The sequence below is a fragment of the Erinaceus europaeus genome, chromosome 16 (assembly GCF_950295315.1).
Source record: "Erinaceus europaeus chromosome 16, mEriEur2.1, whole genome shotgun sequence".
NCBI lineage: Eukaryota > Metazoa > Chordata > Mammalia > Eulipotyphla > Erinaceidae > Erinaceus > Erinaceus europaeus.
The window spans coordinates 84,362,716-84,382,436 of record NC_080177.1 but is presented as its reverse complement, the minus strand read 5'-3'; the positions used below and the strand labels follow the sequence as shown (position 1 = coordinate 84,382,436).

At 45.4% G+C, this 19,721-nt stretch overlaps 1 protein-coding gene across 9 annotated transcripts in view; it reads right to left on the bottom strand.

The window, feature by feature from the left end:
* FANCM (FA complementation group M) overlaps positions 1-19,721 on the bottom strand; it is a 48,973-nt gene that overhangs the window by 5,503 nt on the left and 23,749 nt on the right. For 4 of the 9 annotated variants that reach the window (XM_060175576.1, XM_060175578.1, XM_060175579.1 and 1 more), the window contains 10 exons: positions 18,784-19,721; positions 16,972-17,063; positions 16,824-16,892; positions 15,601-15,726; positions 13,987-14,140; positions 13,706-13,809; positions 11,313-11,864; positions 4,793-5,165; positions 3,261-3,552; positions 2,038-2,385 (listed from right to left, as the gene is read on the bottom strand). The exon at positions 18,784-19,721 is cut by the window's right edge and continues 944 nt beyond it. In XM_060175576.1, the coding sequence (XP_060031559.1) occupies positions 2,235-2,385; positions 3,261-3,552; positions 4,793-5,165; positions 11,313-11,864; positions 13,706-13,809; positions 13,987-14,140; positions 15,601-15,726; positions 16,824-16,892; positions 16,972-17,063; positions 18,784-19,721 (2,851 nt within the window). In that variant the 3' untranslated portion in view covers positions 2,038-2,234. The other 5 variants (XR_009545398.1, XM_060175577.1, XM_060175582.1 and 2 more) reach the window with 4 other exon arrangements.

Here is a 19,721-nt window from a genome sequence, read left to right as displayed (position 1 = left end):
AAGGGCAACAAAAAGGGAAAAAATGGCCTCCAAGAGCAGTGGATTCGACCACTGAGTCCCAGCAATAACCCTGGACGCAAAAAAAAACTCCTGTGGAGTCGCCACAAAGAGGAAATGGAGGACAGGATGATCCCACTCATGGGACAGCTGAGAAAGCAGAACGTGGACTGCTTTGGAGCTGGTGCACTGCAGTACACCAGTAAGGGGTCCAGGTGCAGATGGTGGAGGAGGACCTAGGCTGGGGGTGAGTGTGCGGCAGAAAACGGAGACATTTTACACACGTACCAACAACTTTATTATAAACTTTAGTTCCTCAATAAAAATACTTATAAAAGCACAAGGACCGGCATAAGGATCCCGGTTCGAGCCCCCGGCTCCCCACCTGCAGGGGAGTCGCTTCCCAGGCGGTGAAGCAGGTCTGCAGGTGTCTGTCTTTCTCTCCCCCTCTCTGTCTTCCCCTCCTCTCTCCATTTCTCTCTGTCCTATCCAACAACGACAACAACAATAATAACTACAACAATAAAACAACAAGGGCAACAAAAGGCAATAAACAAAATAAATATTAAAAAAAAAAAAGCCATATAAAAAAAAAAAGTTCCAAATAGAAAAGAGAGAGAGGCGGCTGTCCCCCTGTCCCCCTCAGCATGTCTCTGTGCCAGGAAGAGGGCTTCGTGACCACTCTGAATAAACCCGGGCTCTGAGCCGGGAGAGGACCCTGGCCTGCAAGAGCAGGACCCCCCCACACTCATACTCAGCAGGTCAGCGGGAGTGTGCACACCCCACTGGCCCCACACAGACTGGGAGCCCAGAGCTACCGCCACTTACTGCCCAGCCCCCAAACGGGCTAGACCCGCTCCCAGCTGGCCTTCCCCGAGGACTTTCTCTAGAGGACAAGATGCTTTCTGTGGTGGGTGTGCTGGTGCAGGCTTGTGAGGAGCTATTAAAACAAGAGCGGTCTTGGGGGTCGGGCGGTAGCACAGCGGGTTAAGCCCATGTGGCGCAAAGCGCAAGGACCGGCCTAAGGATCCAGGTTCGAGCCCCCAGCTCCCCACCGGAAGGGGAGTCGCTTTACAGGCGGTGAAGCAGGTCTGCAGGTGTCTGTCTCCGCCCCCCCCCCCCCCCCGTCTCCATTTCTCTTTGTCCTATCCAACAAGGACATCAATAACAACAATAACAATAAAAAACAAGGGCAACGGAGTCGGGCGGTTGCACAGTGGGTTAAACATGTGGTGTGAAATGCAAGGACCGGCGTAAGGATCCTGGTTTGAGCCCCCGGCTCCCCACCTGCAGGGGAGTCGCTTCACAGGCAGTGAAGCAGGTCTGCAGGTGTCTGTCTTTCTCTCCCCCTCTGTCTTCCCCTCCCCTCTCTATTCCTCTCCTATCCAACAACTATGACATCAAATAACAACAGCAATAATAACTACAATAATTAAAAAAACAGCAAGGGCAACAAAAGGGAATACATAAATAAATATTTTTTTAAAAAAAAGACACCTGCAGCACTACTCATCCTAGAACTCCCCTTCCAGCTGTGTCTCCCACAGACCCAAGATGGGGTCTGGGCTCTGAACTCAGGTCCTTGTGCATATGTCTTCTGCCTGGTGCATCGCCCACCTGCCTGAAGGGTTAGTTTGAACGGAGAAGTAACTGGTCACTGCACAGCAATAGCCTACAGACTCTCTTTACTCTGGGGCACTGCGGGCACCACTGGACATTACTGGACAGCAGATGCTTTGAGAGCCGAGTTTGTGCTGTTTCACAGGAGCTACAATCACAGGTGGTCTTCGGGAAAGAGACCTCCATTTCCAGTGTTAGTCACTGTTTCTGGGCCTCACTGTATCGTCTGGTAAGGAAGGGAGGGGGCAGACAGGCGGCTCGGTAGCAGTGCATGTGTCTGAGCAGTGAAGTCTGTTCTGGCAGGAAGGGCGCTCGCGGTGAGGGGACCTGGCAGCAGCCAGACACACCCCGCTATTGTATTCTGGTGAGGACAGCACTCCACTCTGGGAACATTCCAAACGACATCTCTAACTCTAGCTCTTCATTTCTTTACAGCACCATCGGTGACATTTATTTCATTAAATAAAACAACTTCAAAACACAATCAAAATGATTACCGAGTGTCAGGTTCTTAAAAAAGCATACAATACCTATCAACACAATGTACAGTGGCTATGGAAACAGGAGGTATTTACATATGGTAAACTGCAGGCCGCAGGTCACAGCACACAGGTCTTTCAGCAGGCCGATGACACAGGAGATCTGAGTCTGCCGGGGCGAAGAGCATCTGGTAACATGTGCACGTCAAACAAGCAGCGAATGTATCTGTGGATCTCCTCTGCCTTTTCCTGGGTGACTCTTGCATACATGGAGATTTCTTGAGCTGTGCTGAAAAGCAAATTACACAGTGAAAAAACTACAGTACAACTTTTGGCATACAAAAGGCAATCTTGTTATTTTTAACCAGGGCATGGCTCAGCTGGTGGTGTGGGGGATTGAACCTTGGATTTTGGAGCCTCAGGTATGAGAGTTTCTTTGCATAACCATCATGCTATCTACACCCACACAAAAGCAATATTCTTAATGTGATTAAATATAAATCATGGGAATCATACAGCTGCTCTATTTCCTAAAATCTTTTTCAAGCCCTAATCACAAACAACTCAAAGTTTCCAACAGCCCAGACATAAGAATGGAAGGGTAAGCAGGGCTCTGTGGTGCAATGGATAGCGCACTGGACTTCTAGAGTAAATGCAGAGAGAATGAAAGGGCTGTGTGCCTTGCTCCCCAAAGGCTGCTAAGGTCCTCCCGGGGCTGCAGAGCTCTGTCCTCAGCTTCACACTGTGACTAGTAAGTGTCGGCCAGCAATGTCTACAGAAATGAGTTTGTATTGTACTTGTTCAACTTCAAAAAGCATTTTAAATTCCTGTCATACTGGGAACCATTAAAAGGTGACCACTTAAAAACACTAAGACAAGGGAGTCGGACAGTAGCACAGCGGGTTAAGCGCAGGCGGCGCAAAGCAAGGACCAGCGTTAAAGATCCCGGTTCGAGCCCCCGGCTCCCCACCTACAGGGGAGTCACTTCACAGGCGGTGAAGCAGGTCTGCAGGTGTCTGTCTTTCTCTCCCCGTCTTCCCCTCCTCTCTCCATTTCTCTCTGTCCTATCCAACAACAAAGACATTGATAATAATCACAATAAAACAAGGGCAACAAAAGGGAATATTAAAAAAAAAAAAAAAAAAAGCACCAAGACAGACATACCTATTAGTCATTTTCTTCACAGATGAGAACTGGTGGCACATATTTAGTGCAGTTATGTAGCTAATATTGGGGATACTGAGATAAAACTGAAGTGCCTCCCATTTACTACTGTTCACCACAGTTGGAACATGAATGCCAACATTCTTCCTTTGCTCCACTAAAGACAGTTCCTTGAGCAGGTCCGCAGTTTCTTCTTGGCAGGAACTGAAAAGAATTCGGATTCCGGCACTGATTAAGGCGGTCAGCAGGCTGTCATAGCTCTTCGTTCTCTTAAATATCCTGGAGGACTCTCCTAAATATTTCATATGTAAAAGAAAGCAAATCTTAGTAACGGCATTTCGGTAGTCTTACTAATATATTTAAAGCATCAGAAGATGGGAACCATTACGCAAACTACATCATGCTGAGTGGCGACCTCATCACAGCTGCTGGCAGCCGCGCACGTGCCTAAGCAGACAAGCGTCCGCCTGTAGGGGAAGCTCCTGAGTGCTGGGGCAGAGGCTTCTTCACTCCAGGCCAATCTTTCTTTCTTTCTTTCTTCCCTTTATTGGGGGATTAATGTTTTACAGTCAACAGTGAATACTCAGTTTTCCACGTAACAACACAACCCCCACTAGGTCCTCTGCCATCCTGTTCCAGGATCTATACTCTCCCCACCACCACCCCAGTCTTTCACTTTGGTGCAGTACACCAACTCCAGTCCAGGCTCTGCTGTATTCTCTTCTGATCTTGTGTTTCAGTTTCTGAGGCCAGTCTTTCAGGCAGAGAGAGCAGCCCAGGTGGGACAGTATTCCCGGCAGCACTGCCACAGAAAGCGCTCCGTCTCGCACGCAGCTGAGCAGTGTGCAGGGCACATCAGGTGCCGCCCTCTGGTGTTCCTCTGAGGCCAGAGAGGTGACTCAGCAGTAGGGATTTCGCCTTCCAGTGGGGGCACAGACCTGATCCCCACCCTCAGGTGACTCTTTTCTCACACTCCAAAGAACTGTAATGGTAGACAGCACCACTGTTCAACAGTTCAATAGCCGTGAAATCAGTCCACTCAGAAGCAATTCCTGACTCCTCTTTCCACCAGTCCCTGCCTGCCTCCTGAGGCCCCTGGCCCCACCCCCCTCCCTCCCTACCGCACCAGGCTTTGATACTTTCTATGTTCCTGTGCAAGACTTAGATTCATTCACCTGCTCTCCATTTTACGTAGCCTTAAATTCTCGTGTAAACTGCATTTCAAAACAATGACTAGTGGCCTGGGAGATGGTGCAGTAGATTCAGTGTTGGACCCCATAGCATGAAGTCCCAAGTTTGATCCCCATCACCCCATGTCAGACTGATGCTCTGGCAATATTCCCCCCCCCAACCCCCCAATAAATCTCTGAAAAAAGGATGATCACTAAAGAAAGACATTATGATGTTAAGTAAATATGAAATGGAATTCAAGAGTAGGATATTTATATTTTAAGAATTCCCTATATCCTGACCGGAAGATGAATAGTCAAATTGCTTTATAGTCTATGAAAAAAGCATTCTAGAACACACACCTGCTTTTTCTCTGTCTTTTTCCACAATCACACAGATTCTCTCAAACAAGTTCTGTAGATACTGGATCTGCCCGATGAGTTTCCTCTTATGGAGACTATTTGCCATCTCAGAATGGTACCTCCTCTCCACCACCATCCGGTTACTCACTATGTAATCACAGCCATTAAGAGGACAAACCTCCACGTGGAAGCCGTGAATGGCTCTTAGGGAGGAGATCACTTCTGCGCCAGAAGTGACCTCACGACTATCTACAAGAATACAAGCTCTCTGGTCTTCCCGTGGAGCCTGAAGAGACGCACGTGTGCCGACCAGTTGTGGTCTTGAGCAGAAGTTTGCCAGTAACGTGCCAGAAACCTCCAGAGCACAGTCACCCTGAAACAGAAGGAAATAGTGATCGTTATCAGAACTACGTGTAAGTACTGTAAACTAATTTCACTTATGCGTCTACTCGATACAGACAGAGAAGAGAGACACTTGCAGCATTGCTTCACTCCACCATGCAAGTGGGCCTGGGGCTTGAACCTGCGTCCTACTGTATGGTAATGTCCACTCGAACTGGTGAGACCCAGTGCTATACTTCTAACACCAAATTTATTTTCCTTACTGATGCGTTTTTTTCATCATGCTTTTGAACTCTTCCTACAAGGTAAAGTGACTATGAGGGACTGAAAGCACACACCCAGGAAAACCTGTGCTGGCTAGGAAACAGGGACACACGCAGGTGTCAGTGTCAAGAATGTAACACGTCGTCGATCTCGTGGAAAGCTTCAGTTACTCAAAAACTTAAATGCACAGCTAGCACATAATCTAGGAACTTAGTCTTGGGAATCTACTTCAGAGAACTGAAAACAGTAACTCAGATAAGTAAAACATGCCAACATTATAAAGTTTGGGGAATTCTCATCCACTCTATCCAGATACATCTTCGATCCTATTCTCTTCTTTCTAACAGCGTGTCACAGGCTAGTCCCAGCCGTGGGTGCTCACTTGTGTTCCCTCTTCTGGTGCTTCAGGCTGGGTGATGGCCACTGGGCTCACTGGCAGTCTGCCAGCTGTTTCTGCCTGTGCTGCGCTCAATCTACCTCCTGTTCGTTTACAATGTTTCCCACAAAGTTGTTGTTTAGTTTCCGCTTCTCTGAGAACATTCCTGATCTGGTTGTGCATAGTTCTCTGAATCTTTCTCTATGCCTTTAACCATGGCTATTTTAAATGTGACTTGACAGTCCCAGTATATGGAGCCTGTCTTTTTTTCTGCTTCTTTTGGCTGAAAGCCACACCTCTCATGAAAGACAGTGGTTAAGCAGTATTCGTGCCAAGAATGAGACATACCTACAGGCTGCCCTGTGTGGTACTAAGTCAATTTAGTCACAGGTTAAATCACGCTTGGGTTTGGGTCTCACCACTGTCACTCAACACCCAAAGGCTGAAAGCTCCTCTAGTGTCACTAGGCTTTTAGGACGGGGCTTGGGTTGCTGCCGCAGGTGTTTCTAAAGGTTGTTGCAGCTCTAGGTCTTCGCCGTGACTTTTCTCCTTATATGCCCCATGTCATGGAAGTAGACTGCTTTTTATTGGTAGCTTGGTGCAAGGCTGCCTGGCTGGAGGAGACAGGAGGAGAGCTGAAAGGTTGGGGGGGTGGTTCCTGTGGTCTTGGCTCAGCATGCCCCTACTGTCTCAGTCTTGAGAAGTGGACATTCTCAGTGAATCCACTTTCCACTCTACTGGATACATACATATACATATATGTATATTTAAATATTTTGTGCCTCCGAGGTTATTGCTGGGGCTCGGTGCCTGCATGAATCCACTGCTCTGCTCCAGAAGGCTTTTTTTTGTCTAAAATATTTATTCCCTTTTGTTGCCTTTGTTGTTGTAGTTATTGTTGTTGTTGATGATGTTGTCGTTGGATAGGACAGAGAGAAAAATGGAAAGAGAAGAGGAAAACAGAGAGGGGGAGAGACAGACAGACACCTGCAGACCTGCTTCACCGCTTGTGAAGCGATTCCCCTGCAGGTGGGGAGCCGGGGGCTCCAACCCGGATCCTTACACAGGTCCTTGAGCTTTGCGCCAAGTACGCTTAACCAGCTGCACTACCGACTGACTCCCCGTTTCTTTTTATAGTTGTAGTTGTCATTGGATAGGAGAGCGAGAAATGGAGAGAGGAGGGGAAGACAGAGATAGGGAGAGAAAGACAGACACCTGCAGACCTGCTTCACCACTTGTGAAGTGACTCCCCTGCAGGTGGGGAACTAGGGGCTTGAACTGAGATCCTTAGGCCAGTCCTTGCATTTTGCGCCACATGAGCTTAACCCACTGCATTATTGCCTGACTTACCCGGAGGCTATATTTTCCCTTTTGTTGCCCTAGTTGTTTTTATCGTTGTTGTGGTTATTACTGATGTCTTTGTTGTTGGATAGGACAGAGAGAAATGGAGAGAGGAGGGGAAGACAGAGAGGGGGAGAGAAAGACAGACACCTGCAGACCTGCTTCACCGCCTGTGAAGGACTCTCCTGCAGGTGGGGAGCAGCCGGACCCCCAGGATGTATAATCTCTGCCCCTTCCCTCACCCGGCCCCAGGATGTATAATTTCTGTCCCTTCCCTCACCCGGCCCCAGAATGTATAATCTCTGCCCCTTCCCTCACCCGGCCCCAGGATGTATAATTTCTGTCCCTTCCGTCACCCGGCCCCAGGATGTATAATTTCTGTCCCTTCCCTCACCCGACCCCAGAATGTATAATCTCTGCCCCTTCCCTCACCCGGCCCCAGGATGTATAATTTCTGCCCCTTCCCTCACCCGACCCCAGGATGTATAATTTCTGTCCCTTCCCTCACCTGGCCCCAGGATGTATAATCTCTGCCCCTTCCCTCACCCGGCCCCAGGATGTATAATTTCTGTCCCTTCCCTCACCCGGCCCCAGGATGTATAATTTCTGTCCCTTCCCTCACCTGGCCCCAGGATGTATAATTTCTGTCCCTTCCCTCACCCGGCCCCAGGATGTATAATTTCTGTCCCTTCCCTCACCTGGCCCCAGGATGTATAATTTCTGTCCCTTCCCTCACCCGACCCCAGGATGTATAATTTCTGTCCCTTCCCTCACCCGGCCCCAGGATGTATAATTTCTGTCCCTTCCCTCACCCGGCCCCAGGATGTATAATTTCTGTCCCTTCCCTCACCCGGCCCCAGGATGTATAATTTCTGTCCCTTCCCTCACCCGGCCCCAGGATGTATAATTTCTGTCCCTTCCCTCACCCGGCCCCAGGATGTATAATTTCTGTCCCTTCCCTCACCCGGCCCCAGGATGTATAATTTCTGTCCCTTCCCTCACCCGACCCCAGGATGTATAATTTCTGTCCCTTCCCTCACCCGGCCCCAGGATGTATAATTTCTGTCCCTTCCCTCACCCGGCCCCAGGATGTATAATTTCTGTCCCTTCCCTCACCTGGCCCCAGGATGTATAATTTCTGTCCCTTCCCTCACCCGGCCCCAGGATGTATAATTTCTGTCCCTTCCCTCACCCGGCCCCAGGATGTATAATTTCTGTCCCTTCCCTCACCCGACCCCAGGATGTATAATTTCTGTCCCTTCCCTCACCCGGCCCCAGGATGTATAATTTCTGTCCCTTCCCTCACCCGGCCCCAGGATGTATAATTTCTGTCCCTTCCCTCACCTGGCCCCAGGATGTATAATTTCTGTCCCTTCCCTCACCTGGCCCCAGGATGTATAATTTCTGTCCCTTCCGTCACCCGGCCCCAGGATGTATAATTTCTGTCCCTTCCCTCACCTGGCCCCAGGATGTATAATTTCTGTCCCTTCCCTCACCCGACCCCAGGATGTATAATTTCTGTCCTTCCCTCACCCGGCCCCAGGATGTATAATTTCTGTCCCTTCCCTCATCTGAAAAGTTCTCACCTGCGCCTCTAGGGCCACTGGGTTTTCTCCTATGGCTGAAGCTTTCTGTTCCATTGGGAAATTAAGATACAAGAAGGCAAGTGGTATCTCTAAATTATTCTACCCAGTAGAGAGAAGGGCTTACCTAAAAAGCCTTCTGCAAAGGAAAGAAAAGGTAGTCTGAAGACTCTTCTGAGTATATAACTTGCTAGTTTTACCTTGCAAAAGCCAGTTTTCCTACACCCTTTTTATAGCTAGTAAATTTCTCTCTCGCTGTTTTTTAAATTTCTTTTTAATAATTTTTATTTATTTTCCCTTTTGTTACCCTTGTTGTTTTCATTGTTGTTGTAGTTATTATTGTTATTTATGTCATTGTTAGGACAGAGCGAAATGAAAAGAGGAGGGGGAGACAGAGAGGGGGAGAGAAAGACAGACACCTGCAGACCTGCTTCACCGCCTGTAAAGCGACTCCCCTGCAGGTGGGGAGCCGGGGCTGGAACTGGGATCCTTGAGCCGGTCCTTGCACGTTGCGGCACATGTGCTTAACCCACTGGGCTACCGCTGGACTCCCTATTTTTAAATTTCTTTCTTTCTTTCTTTAGCTCTGGCTTGTGATAGTGCAGGAGATTGAACCTGCAGCTCTAGAGCCTCAGGAATGGAAGTCTTTTTGCAAAACCATACCTCTGCCCTGTTTTTCTATATATATTATTTATTTATTTTATTTATTTATTCTCTTTTGCTGCCCTTGTGGACCATGCCCTATTTTTAAGATTTTTTTATTTTATTCACTTTAATGTGAGAGAGATCAGATCACTGCTCAATTCTGGCTTATGGTGGTGCCAGGGATCGTACCTGCAAACTCAAGAGCCGCGGGCACAAAAAGGCTTATGGTGGTGCCGGGGATGTACCTGCAAACTCAGAGCCGCGGGCACAAAAAGGCTTATGGTGGTGCCGGGGATGTACCTGCAAACTCAGAGCCGCAGGCACAAAAAGCCTTATGGTGGTGCCGGGGATGTACCTGCAAACTCAGAGCCGCGGGCACAAAAAGGCTTATGGTGGTGCCGGGGATGTACCTGCAAACTCAAGAGCCGCGGGCACAAAAAGGCTTATGGTGGTGCCGGGGATGTACCTGCAAACTCAGAGCCGCGGGCACAAAAAGCCTTATGGTGGTGCCGGGGATGTACCTGCAAACTCAGAGCCGCGGGCACAAAAAGGCTTATGGTGGTGCCGGGGATGTACCTGCAAACTCAGAGCCGCGGGCACAAAAAGGCTTATGGTGGTGCCGGGGATGTACCTGCAAACTCAGAGCCGCGGGCACAAAAAGGCTTATGGTGGTGCCGGGGATGTACCTGCAAACTCAGAGCCGCGGGCACAAAAAGGCTTATGGTGGTGCCGGGGATGTACCTGCAAACTCAGAGCCGCGGGCACAAAAAGGCTTATGGTGGTGCCGGGGATGTACCTGCAAACTCAGAGCCGCGGGCACAAAAAGCCTTATGGTGGTGCCGGGGATGTACCTGCAAACTCAGAGCCGCGGGCACAAAAAGCCTTATGGTGGTGCCGGGGATGTACCTGCAAACTCAGAGCCGCGGGCACAAAAAGCCTTATGGTGGTGCCGGGGATGTACCTGCAAACTCAGAGCCGCGGGCACAAAAAGGCTTATGGTGGTGCCGGGGATGTACCTGCAAACTCAAGAGCCGCGGGCACAAAAAGGCTTATGGTGGTGCCGGGGATGTACCTGCAAACTCAGAGCCGCGGGCACAAAAAGCCTTATGGTGGTGCCGGGGATGTACCTGCAAACTCAGAGCCGCGGGCACAAAAAGGCTTATGGTGGTGCCGGGGATGTACCTGCAAACTCAGAGCCGCGGGCACAAAAAGGCTTATGGTGGTGCCGGGGATGTACCTGCAAACTCAGAGCCGCGGGCACAAAAAGGCTTATGGTGGTGCCGGGGATGTACCTGCAAACTCAGAGCCGCGGGCACAAAAAGGCTTATGGTGGTGCCGGGGATGTACCTGCAAACTCAGAGCCGCGGGCACAAAAAGGCTTATGGTGGTGCCGGGGATGTACCTGCAAACTCAGAGCCGCGGGCACAAAAAGGCTTATGGTGGTGCCGGGGATGTACCTGCAAACTCAGAGCCGTGGGCACAAAAAGGCTTATGGTGGTGCCGGGGATGTACCTGCAAACTCAAGAGCCGCGGGCACAAAAAGGCTTATGGTGGTGCCGGGGATGTACCTGCAAACTCAGAGCCTCGGGCACAAAAAGGCTTATGGTGGTGCCGGGGATGTACCTGCAAACTCAGAGCCTCGGGCACAAAAAGGCTTATGGTGGTGCCGGGGATGTACCTGCAAACTCAGAGCCTCGGGCACAAAAAGGCTTATGGTGGTGCCGGGGATGTACCTGCAAACTCAGAGCCTCGGGCACAAAAAGCCTTGCAGAACCACTATGCCCTCTCCCCAGCCCAGCTTAGTAAATTTCTCTATAGAAGATCAGAACATTCAGTTATTTTCTTGGTTGATGTTACGACTTGCTGGCTTTCTTTGTGTTGCTTAACACAAAAGAACAAAACCTCCCTATCACCACCCCTCCCCCCACCAGAAAAACGACCCTTTGGTTTTCTCAGCTTTGCCCCATACCTTGAGATTAGCTGGACGCTCTGTGAAGTCTGTCTGCGAGTCGACAGAAGTAAATGGAGAGGTAGAGGCAATGTTTCTAGGAGCCTGCGGGTTGAAGCCGGGGGTGTCAGGAAGAGGCGTCTTTCGTGTCTGGTCTGGCACCTGACCGCCTTCGGATCCAGCACGGCCCCTGCCCCCGGGCTGCAGGGAAGACCCGGGAGGCGGCAGGGTCACGCAGGGGCCCTGCGGCTGCCTGTCCGCGGCGAGAACGCCCGGGCCGACCTTGATGCCGGCGCTCCCTTGCTCTGTTACTTCCTTTTCTTCCTCACTGGAATCGTCAGGTAAAATAATCCTGGATAATTTCTTTTTAGAACCCGCACAATTCTGCCTCATCTTCATTTCTTTCAGCTTAACTGCGTGCCGGGTTTTATACTTTTTACTGCCGTTTTCAAAGAAGTCTTCAGTTATGTTAAAATCAACACACACTTCTTCTTCACTTGACTGGCTTTTGGAAGACTCCTCTTTATCAACGCAAAAACTGTCCTCTAAGTAGGTTTCATCTTGCTCAGGAATCTGCAATAAAGATATAAGAATCTCACGGGAGTCGGGCAGTAGAGCAGCGGGTTAAGCGCAGGTGGCGCAAAGCACAAGGACCGGCATAAGGATCCCGGTTCGAACCCCCAGCTCCCCACCTGCAGGGGAGTCGCTTCACAGGCGGTGAAGCAGGTCTGCAGGTGTCTGTCTTTCTCTCCCTCTCTCTGTCTTCCCCTCCTCTCTCCATGTCTCTCTGTCCTATCCAACAACGACAACAACAATAATAACTACAACAATAAAACAACAAGGGCAACAAAAGGGAATAAATAAAATTTTTTTTTAAATTATTAAAAAAAAAAAAAAAGAATCTCATATAGCAGGTTCAATCCCCTGCACCACTGTAAGCCAGAGCTGAGCAATGCTCTGGTAAAAATTAAAAATTGTTTTTAAAAATCTCATATACTGTATTTCCCCACCCATAAATCATCGTGTCTTTAACATTCCTTAAAGTAGATGGGATTATCATCAACAATTTTAACTTACTTTAGTTATTTGTTCAATTAACAAATACTCAATATATTTTAATGGAAGAAAAACAGGGACTTTTCTTCCATGAACATGTCCACATGGCAAGGCAGTCCACAATCAGACCTTTTTTTTTTTCACCAGAAGGCGCTGGTCAGCTCTGGCTTATGGTGGTGCGGGGGATTGAACCTGGGACCTTGGAGCCTCAGGAAAGAAAGTCTCTTTGTGGAACCATTATGCTACCTATCTCTGGCCAGAACTGATTTTTTTTTAAATTTATTTCTTTATTGGGGAATTAATGTTTTACATTCAACAGTAAATACAATAGTTTGTACATGCATACAGAATTGATTTTTCTAATGTTAACTATTAAGAGAAAAATAACTGTCCATTTTTAGAGTAAAACTTTTTATAAAATAAATATGAAGTACACTTAGTGCATATTCTATTCACTTCCTTTAAAAAGTCTCTTAGCAGGGAAATAACTTCTTTTTTAAAAAATGTTTATTTATTGATTCCCTTTTGTTGCCCTGTTGTTTTATTGTTGTAGTTATTCTTGTTGTCATTGTTGGATAGGACAGAGAGAAATGGAGGGAGAAGACAGAAGAGGGGAGAGAAAGATAAGACACCTGCAGACCTGCTTCACCGCCTGTGAACCGGGTCCTTATATAGATCCTTGCACTTTGCGCCACATGCGCTTAACCCGCTGTGCTGCCGCCCGACTCCCGAAATAATTTCATAGAACACTAATTAGCACAAACTAAAGGATAGTTTCATCAGGACTAAAAGGGGTTTTGAGAGTTTATTTAGCCTACCTTTTCCACTCAGAGCAGAGATCATAGTTTAGTTCTATTTATTTTTTTAGGTATAAACTCTTAATAAAGAGCTTAGTTTTAAGGGAATAAAATGGATAAAACATTGGACTCAAAATCATGAGGTCCAGAGTTTGATCCCAGGATGGTATGTGCCAAGAGTTATGCTCTGATTCTCTCACTCTCATTAGTAAATATTTTAAAAATATTTTGGTGGGGGAAGACAGCTCAGTGCTTATGCAAAGAGACTCTCATGACAAAGGCTCCAAAGTCCCAGGTTCAATCCCCTACGCCACCATCAGCCAAAACTGGACAGTGCCTCTGATTTACAGGACAAAAAACAAAACAAAATTCATACACATACATCACCATCATCATCCCCAGGAGGTCTGATGCTGCAGGGCCACTGTCTCTCCAAGTGGAGGACACCAAAGGGTGCCCTGGGAGTAGTGATACTGCACGCTGGCCCCACAAACAACGAAGAATGGCAGTGGGATTACTAAGAACACAGTTTTGCATCGAGTATATGTTTACAGCTCATACCTGTGAGAAGACATTTACGTTGGATTTCGTATGCATCCTTCTGTACTGATTGCCCACCTCTGGGCTGCGCAAAGACTTTATATAAATAGCTCTCATTTCAGAATCTGTAACCAGGAATTTAAGTTGCAAAATTATTTAAATGAAGACCAGTATTAAAGTATTAATTATGAACTATTTCACATTCACAATATTCAAACCAAATGGAATTCTTTTACATTTAAGGCATCTAATACACTTTGGAGCATAGAAATACTTAAAGGACACACACTAGTATCACTTACCATCGACGGCCTGTGAAAGCTGCGGCTCGTCATTTAAGAAGTCAAGTAAGGAGGAATTCTGCTCACTTTCTGACTCATCCCTTTCATCTGATGAAACACATTCTTCATCTTCAGAAAGCTCTGCTTCATCATCTAAAAACTTTCTAGCTATCAGCTGAGACAAATCAGAAAACAAAGACATACTTGAGAATTTACTTTCCTTAAATAATTGGCGATAAGTCTGGAAAATGAACTTCTTGCCACTGCTGTTACGTATGTCAGATCGCTGAATGTTTTTTTTCTTTCCTTTTTTTAAAATGGGGATTAATGTTTTACAGTTGACAGTAAATACAAAAGTTTGTCCATGCATAACATTTCCTAGTGTTCCAGATAACAATACAACCTCCACCAGGTGCTCTGAGCATCATGTTATTCTTTTTTTAAATTTTTCTATTTTACTTATCCTGCAGACTTGCTTCACCGCCTGTGAAGCGACTCCCCTGCAGGTGGAGAGCCAGGGCTCGAACCGGGATCCTTATGCCGGTCCTTGTGCTTTGTGCCACGTATACTTAACCCACTGTGCTACCACCTGACTCCCCATGTTTTTCTTTTTAATATGTATATTTTTTAACTTCACAAATGATACAGACTGAAAGGAGGAGAGAGGAGGGGAAGCAGCACGCCGCACATGCAGTGTGGGACCACACTTAGGGCCTCAAATTACTCATGTCACATAAATAAGGAGAATCTCTATGCTGCACCCTTACAACTTATACCATAATCTATTTATCAACTATATCACAAAACTGGAAACTAAAAAAAAAGTTTAAAAACAAAAGTTTAGAAAGAATGTATGTATGTGTTTTAAAAATAAATGGTTGAACAGTAATTATATTTAAAAAAATCGTGGAAAAAAATCATCCCTACAACTTTTATTACTACTTTTCCAGCCTTCACTTGTGTCCTCCTCTAACTGTCCCCCGTCTCTGGATAAAATCTAAATGACAGCAGAGATTAAACTGCAGGACAATGAGATTAGTCCTGTTAAACGGGATCAAGAGGCACAAAGGGAAAGAACAGGGGTGAGGATGAAGGGAGAGAGGGAGGTATGTGGAAAACTAGAGGTCTTCCGTTTTCTCTTTATCGGAAACAAAACATGTCAGATAAAGAGAGAGAGGTAGAGAGAAAGAAAGAAGGAAACAGCACTAAAAACCGCTCACATGTTAGTCCCAGGAAAGAGAGGGAGAAAGACAGAGAGGTAGAGAACTTAAAGGATTGTTGTTTAGGCCAAAAAGAGCAAGGTCTTTAATTTTTAAATTTATTTTCCCTCTCCTTACCCTTGTTTTCCGTCGTTGTTGTAGTTCTTATTGTTGCTGTTGTTGATGTCGTCATTGTTAGATAAGACAGAGAGAAGTGCAGAGAGGAGGGGAAGACAGAAAGAGGGAGAGAAAAAGTATCTCATCACTGTATATTGTGAAACTTTCATTGGTAGGTATTAAAATATTACGTTTTTGTTATGATAGACAGTACAAATGCCCTTCTACTTCCTCCATGAAGAATTTGGTAAGTTTCTCAGCAATCTTTAATGAAATGGAAGGGAAAAAAAAAGGGGGGGGGGAGAGAAAAAAAAATTACCTTTAGGTGACTCTGCTTCTTTTGAACTTTGAGAATCCTTTTGGCATTTTTGCTTAACTCCTCGAAGTCTTCTAAATGTGAATGTTGTTGAAAATTGTCATCCTCATCACTAGATGATAGTTCTAACTGCGATAATTAAGTAAAATTCTTGATTGAGCAAAATAACTTGGATTGCTGTATCTGATGAATTTATTTCTCAATGGCTGTTTTTCTCTTAATATTTTATTTATTCAAATGAAAATAGAGAGACAGAAAAGAACACTGCTCAGCTCTGGTAGAACCCAGGTACTCAAAACCTCATGCATCAAAGACTGCTGCGTAACCATTATGCTATCTCCCCGGCCCTCTTGGATTTTTGTTGGTTTTTGAAAAATATTTAACATATTCTGGTTAGAAAAATAAAAAGCTCTAACAATTTGTAGTTATGTTACAAATGCTCATGGTAATGTGGGTACTTAACGTTTGTGATCACAGTATCTTCCTTGCTAGGTATTTCTACTGGAGGTATTATCAGCATTGTCAATATTTTTTATCCACTTCTGATAACTCAATTTAAGTATTTTTAACTTTCAGTAAATTTTTATGTGTATACTGATATGGAATAACTCCAATTTTAACTGATTTTAAACAAATTATCATACACTGTATCAGAATTAAAACACACAAAACTTTCCAATCTGAAATTTCATAATCAGCTATAAACAAATGAAAAATGACAATGGCCTGCCATAAAAACTGTCTACGCAAATCTCAACTTCACCCAGTGCTTTAAATGCTATTTTTACTATTCCACAAAGACAAGAATTTCAAATATGGTCAACACTGAAATTACTACCTTTTTGTTATCTTCTCAATGATCACCCATCTGTCTTTATAATCCAATAATTAAATAATAATAATATCTTTATAATCCAATAATTAAAAAAAATGTCTAGCTTTGTGTCACTCCTTAAGGAGAAGCTCTTCACTCCGTGGTGACAATTGTCCTTTTTCTTGAGTAACTAAATGTATTTTTAAGAAGCTTGCCAGAACTTCCAACATCGAGGCTAAGGCCTGTCTTAGAAATCAACTTGAACAACGGTATGAGCAGTGAAGCAATTGTACTGGTGTCTCTCCCCTCCCAATCTCCCCATCTCTCTCAACATCACTCAACCCTATCATGTAATAAGTTAAAAACAAACAAAGAAAAACCCTTAATTACAATGTTATCCGTATTTACGTACTCTGTTTAGAGGAGTCCGGTGCTTTCTGACAGCCTGAAGTGGAGAATCAACGTCACTATTTTTCTGATTCTAGGTAAGATTAAAAAAAATACATTTCATTACAAGATGGCAGGTTTTCTATAAACACAGTGCGATCCTAATGACTTACCTCAGGGGATTCTAAAAGATCTCTCTTTGGCTTGCTAGTTTTTCTTCGGAAAATCACATCATCTTCACTTTCACTGCTTCTTAAGTGTTCACCTATAATTTTAAAATAATAACTCCGGTCAACAGACTTAAGCTTAGCCAAACCACAATTATTTTACTGATATGTTAAGAATTAATCTCTGAAAATCTCAACATTTATTCATTCTCAAAAAAAATAAATAAAAGTACTCCAAATGTCTGGACAACTGAAAAATATGAAAAAAGGCCGAAAAGCGGTAGGGTAGCTAGCATGATGGTTCTGCTGAGACTCTCAAGCCCGAGGTTCCAAGGTCCCAAGTTCAGTCCCCTATACCACACAGAGCTGAGCAGGGCTCTTCTCGCTTTCACTCTGTATCTCTTTCATTAAAAATAAATAAAACATGTTCAAAAAAAAAGGTCAAACAGTACCAACGAGGAAATCAAAAGAGGATTTTTTAAATATATTTTATTTATACATGAGAACAATAGGAGAGAAAGAACCAGACATCACTCTGGTACATGTGCTGCCAGGGATTGAACTCGGGACTTTATGCTTGAAAGCTCTACACTCCATACACTGCACCACCTCCTGGACCACAAGAGACGATAACTGTAGCTAACAAACACACATTTTCTTTTTCAGAGCACTTACTTAGGTGGCTTATATGGTGATGCAGGGGATGGAACCTAGGACTTGGTTGCCTCAGGCATGAGAGTCTGTGCATACGTCTGTTCCCCAGGCTACCTGTCCCCGCTGAAACACGCACTGGACATGCATTCAATGTCGTGGTTTTGTTTGTTTTTTTAAATTTTTTTTTGTATTTATCTATTTTCCCTTTTGTTGGCCTTGCTGTTTTTTATTGTTGTTGTAGTTATTGTTGTCATTGTTGGATAGGACAGAGAGAGAAATGGAGAGAGAAGGGGAAGACAGACAGGGAGAGAAAGACAGACCCCTGCAGACCTGCTTCACCGCCTGTGAAGCGACTCCCCTGCAGGTGGGGAGCCGGGGACTCGAACCGGGATCCTTACGCCGGTCCTTGTGCTCCGCCCCACGTGCGCTTAACCAGCTGCTACCGCCTGACTCCCTCGTTTGTTTTTAACCTGAGTACTGCTCAGCTTTGCTTTCTGGTGGTGCAGAGGACTAAACTTGGGACTTTGGAGCCTCAAGCATGAGTCTCTTTGAGTAACCATTATGCTATCTACCCCCAACCAAGAATTCAATTTTTACAAACTCACTGAAAACGGGCAAAATAATGTAAATGTCCTAATTTTATTAGTGAATGAGGCCAGAATTCCTCTCCAAAGTCTAGTGGGTTGTCAGGAAAGTCATGGCATTTTTGTAGACAAATACATCAGGACTTTCCACAGCCTGGCAGCTTACTTGTTGCTGAAGGAGTTTACCGCGTGACACTGCGGGCTACGCTGCAGCGCAGGAGGCGGCGTCACAAGCCAAGCACCTGGCGCTCCAGCATGAGGTCCTGAGTTTGATCCCCAGCTCCACACATGCCAGAGGGACGTCCTGGTTCTCTCTCTGCTCTTCTACCTCACTCATCGTTTACTAAATAAATGAAGGGGAAAATGCCAATCACCTGTGCTTCTCAACCAGGTAGCAGAGTTAAATCTGTATCTTACATCAGACTTTTCCAATAGCAAGCATGCTATCAGTATCTAATAAAAATCATTAATAAACATGAACTAAAGAAACATAATGTACCAACATTTTGAGAAATTACAAAGTCCATCCAGAGTAATCACTCTAGAAAGACTTATGTGTTTTATAAAGACTGACGCTTACCTGCAGCAGGATAACAAGACTGATGCAGACTCATTTTCCCCCCACTTTTTTTCTTTTCTACAGGAAGACCTAAATCATCAAAAGTTAAATTCAACGTTTCTTTGGAACTTTGTGGATTTATTCTTCCTCTGTTAGAATCTGGTGTCTTGGGCATTTGCCTGTTCTTCTTATAAGACGGGGTCCAAGTATTTGATTCAGAAAGTGGTGTACTCATAACTTTTTCTCTGACTGGCAAGGAAAACTGAGAATAACCAGGAGATATACATCCTTTCTCTTTTGCTACACTCGGTGCAAAAGCTGAACTCTGCTTATCTTCTCTTGTAGAACAGTCAACAGAACCTTCTGGTGTTACCTGGTTTAATATGCAATCTGCACCACACAGTCCAGGAGACGGTGCGGCGATGACGCCCACATTCTTCACATCTGCACACTGCCCAGATGCGTCATCTACAGAGCCATTCTTCTTTGTATCGGATATACGTTCTAAGTTCTCATCATCAGAATCTGGAGCACGAAACCCTAAATCAAATGTAACAGAAAATATTTCCTTTGAGCCGTCAAAAGCACAGTCACCACTCTTCTCTCTGTCCCCATGTACTGCTCTCAAATCTTCATGAGATCTGCAACTACTATTAATGCAGACAATTTGGTCTTGGGGCTCAGGATTGTTGTCAAACAAGAGTTCATCAGAAATTGAGAAATTAGCGAGCAGTCCGTGCTCATTTATAGCATCTTTCTCAGAGACACCTGGAGATTTGCATTCACTGTCAGAGGCAGAAAGGCTTACACCACTCACTTCCATATTAACATCTTCAAATAGTATTAAACTTTCGTCCTGGTGAGGATGAGATATTGGGAGCCCGCCACTGTCAATATCTTGATTCTTTTCAGCAAAATACTTTGGGTGCTCTGTGTTTGTATGAATATGAGTGCAGGAT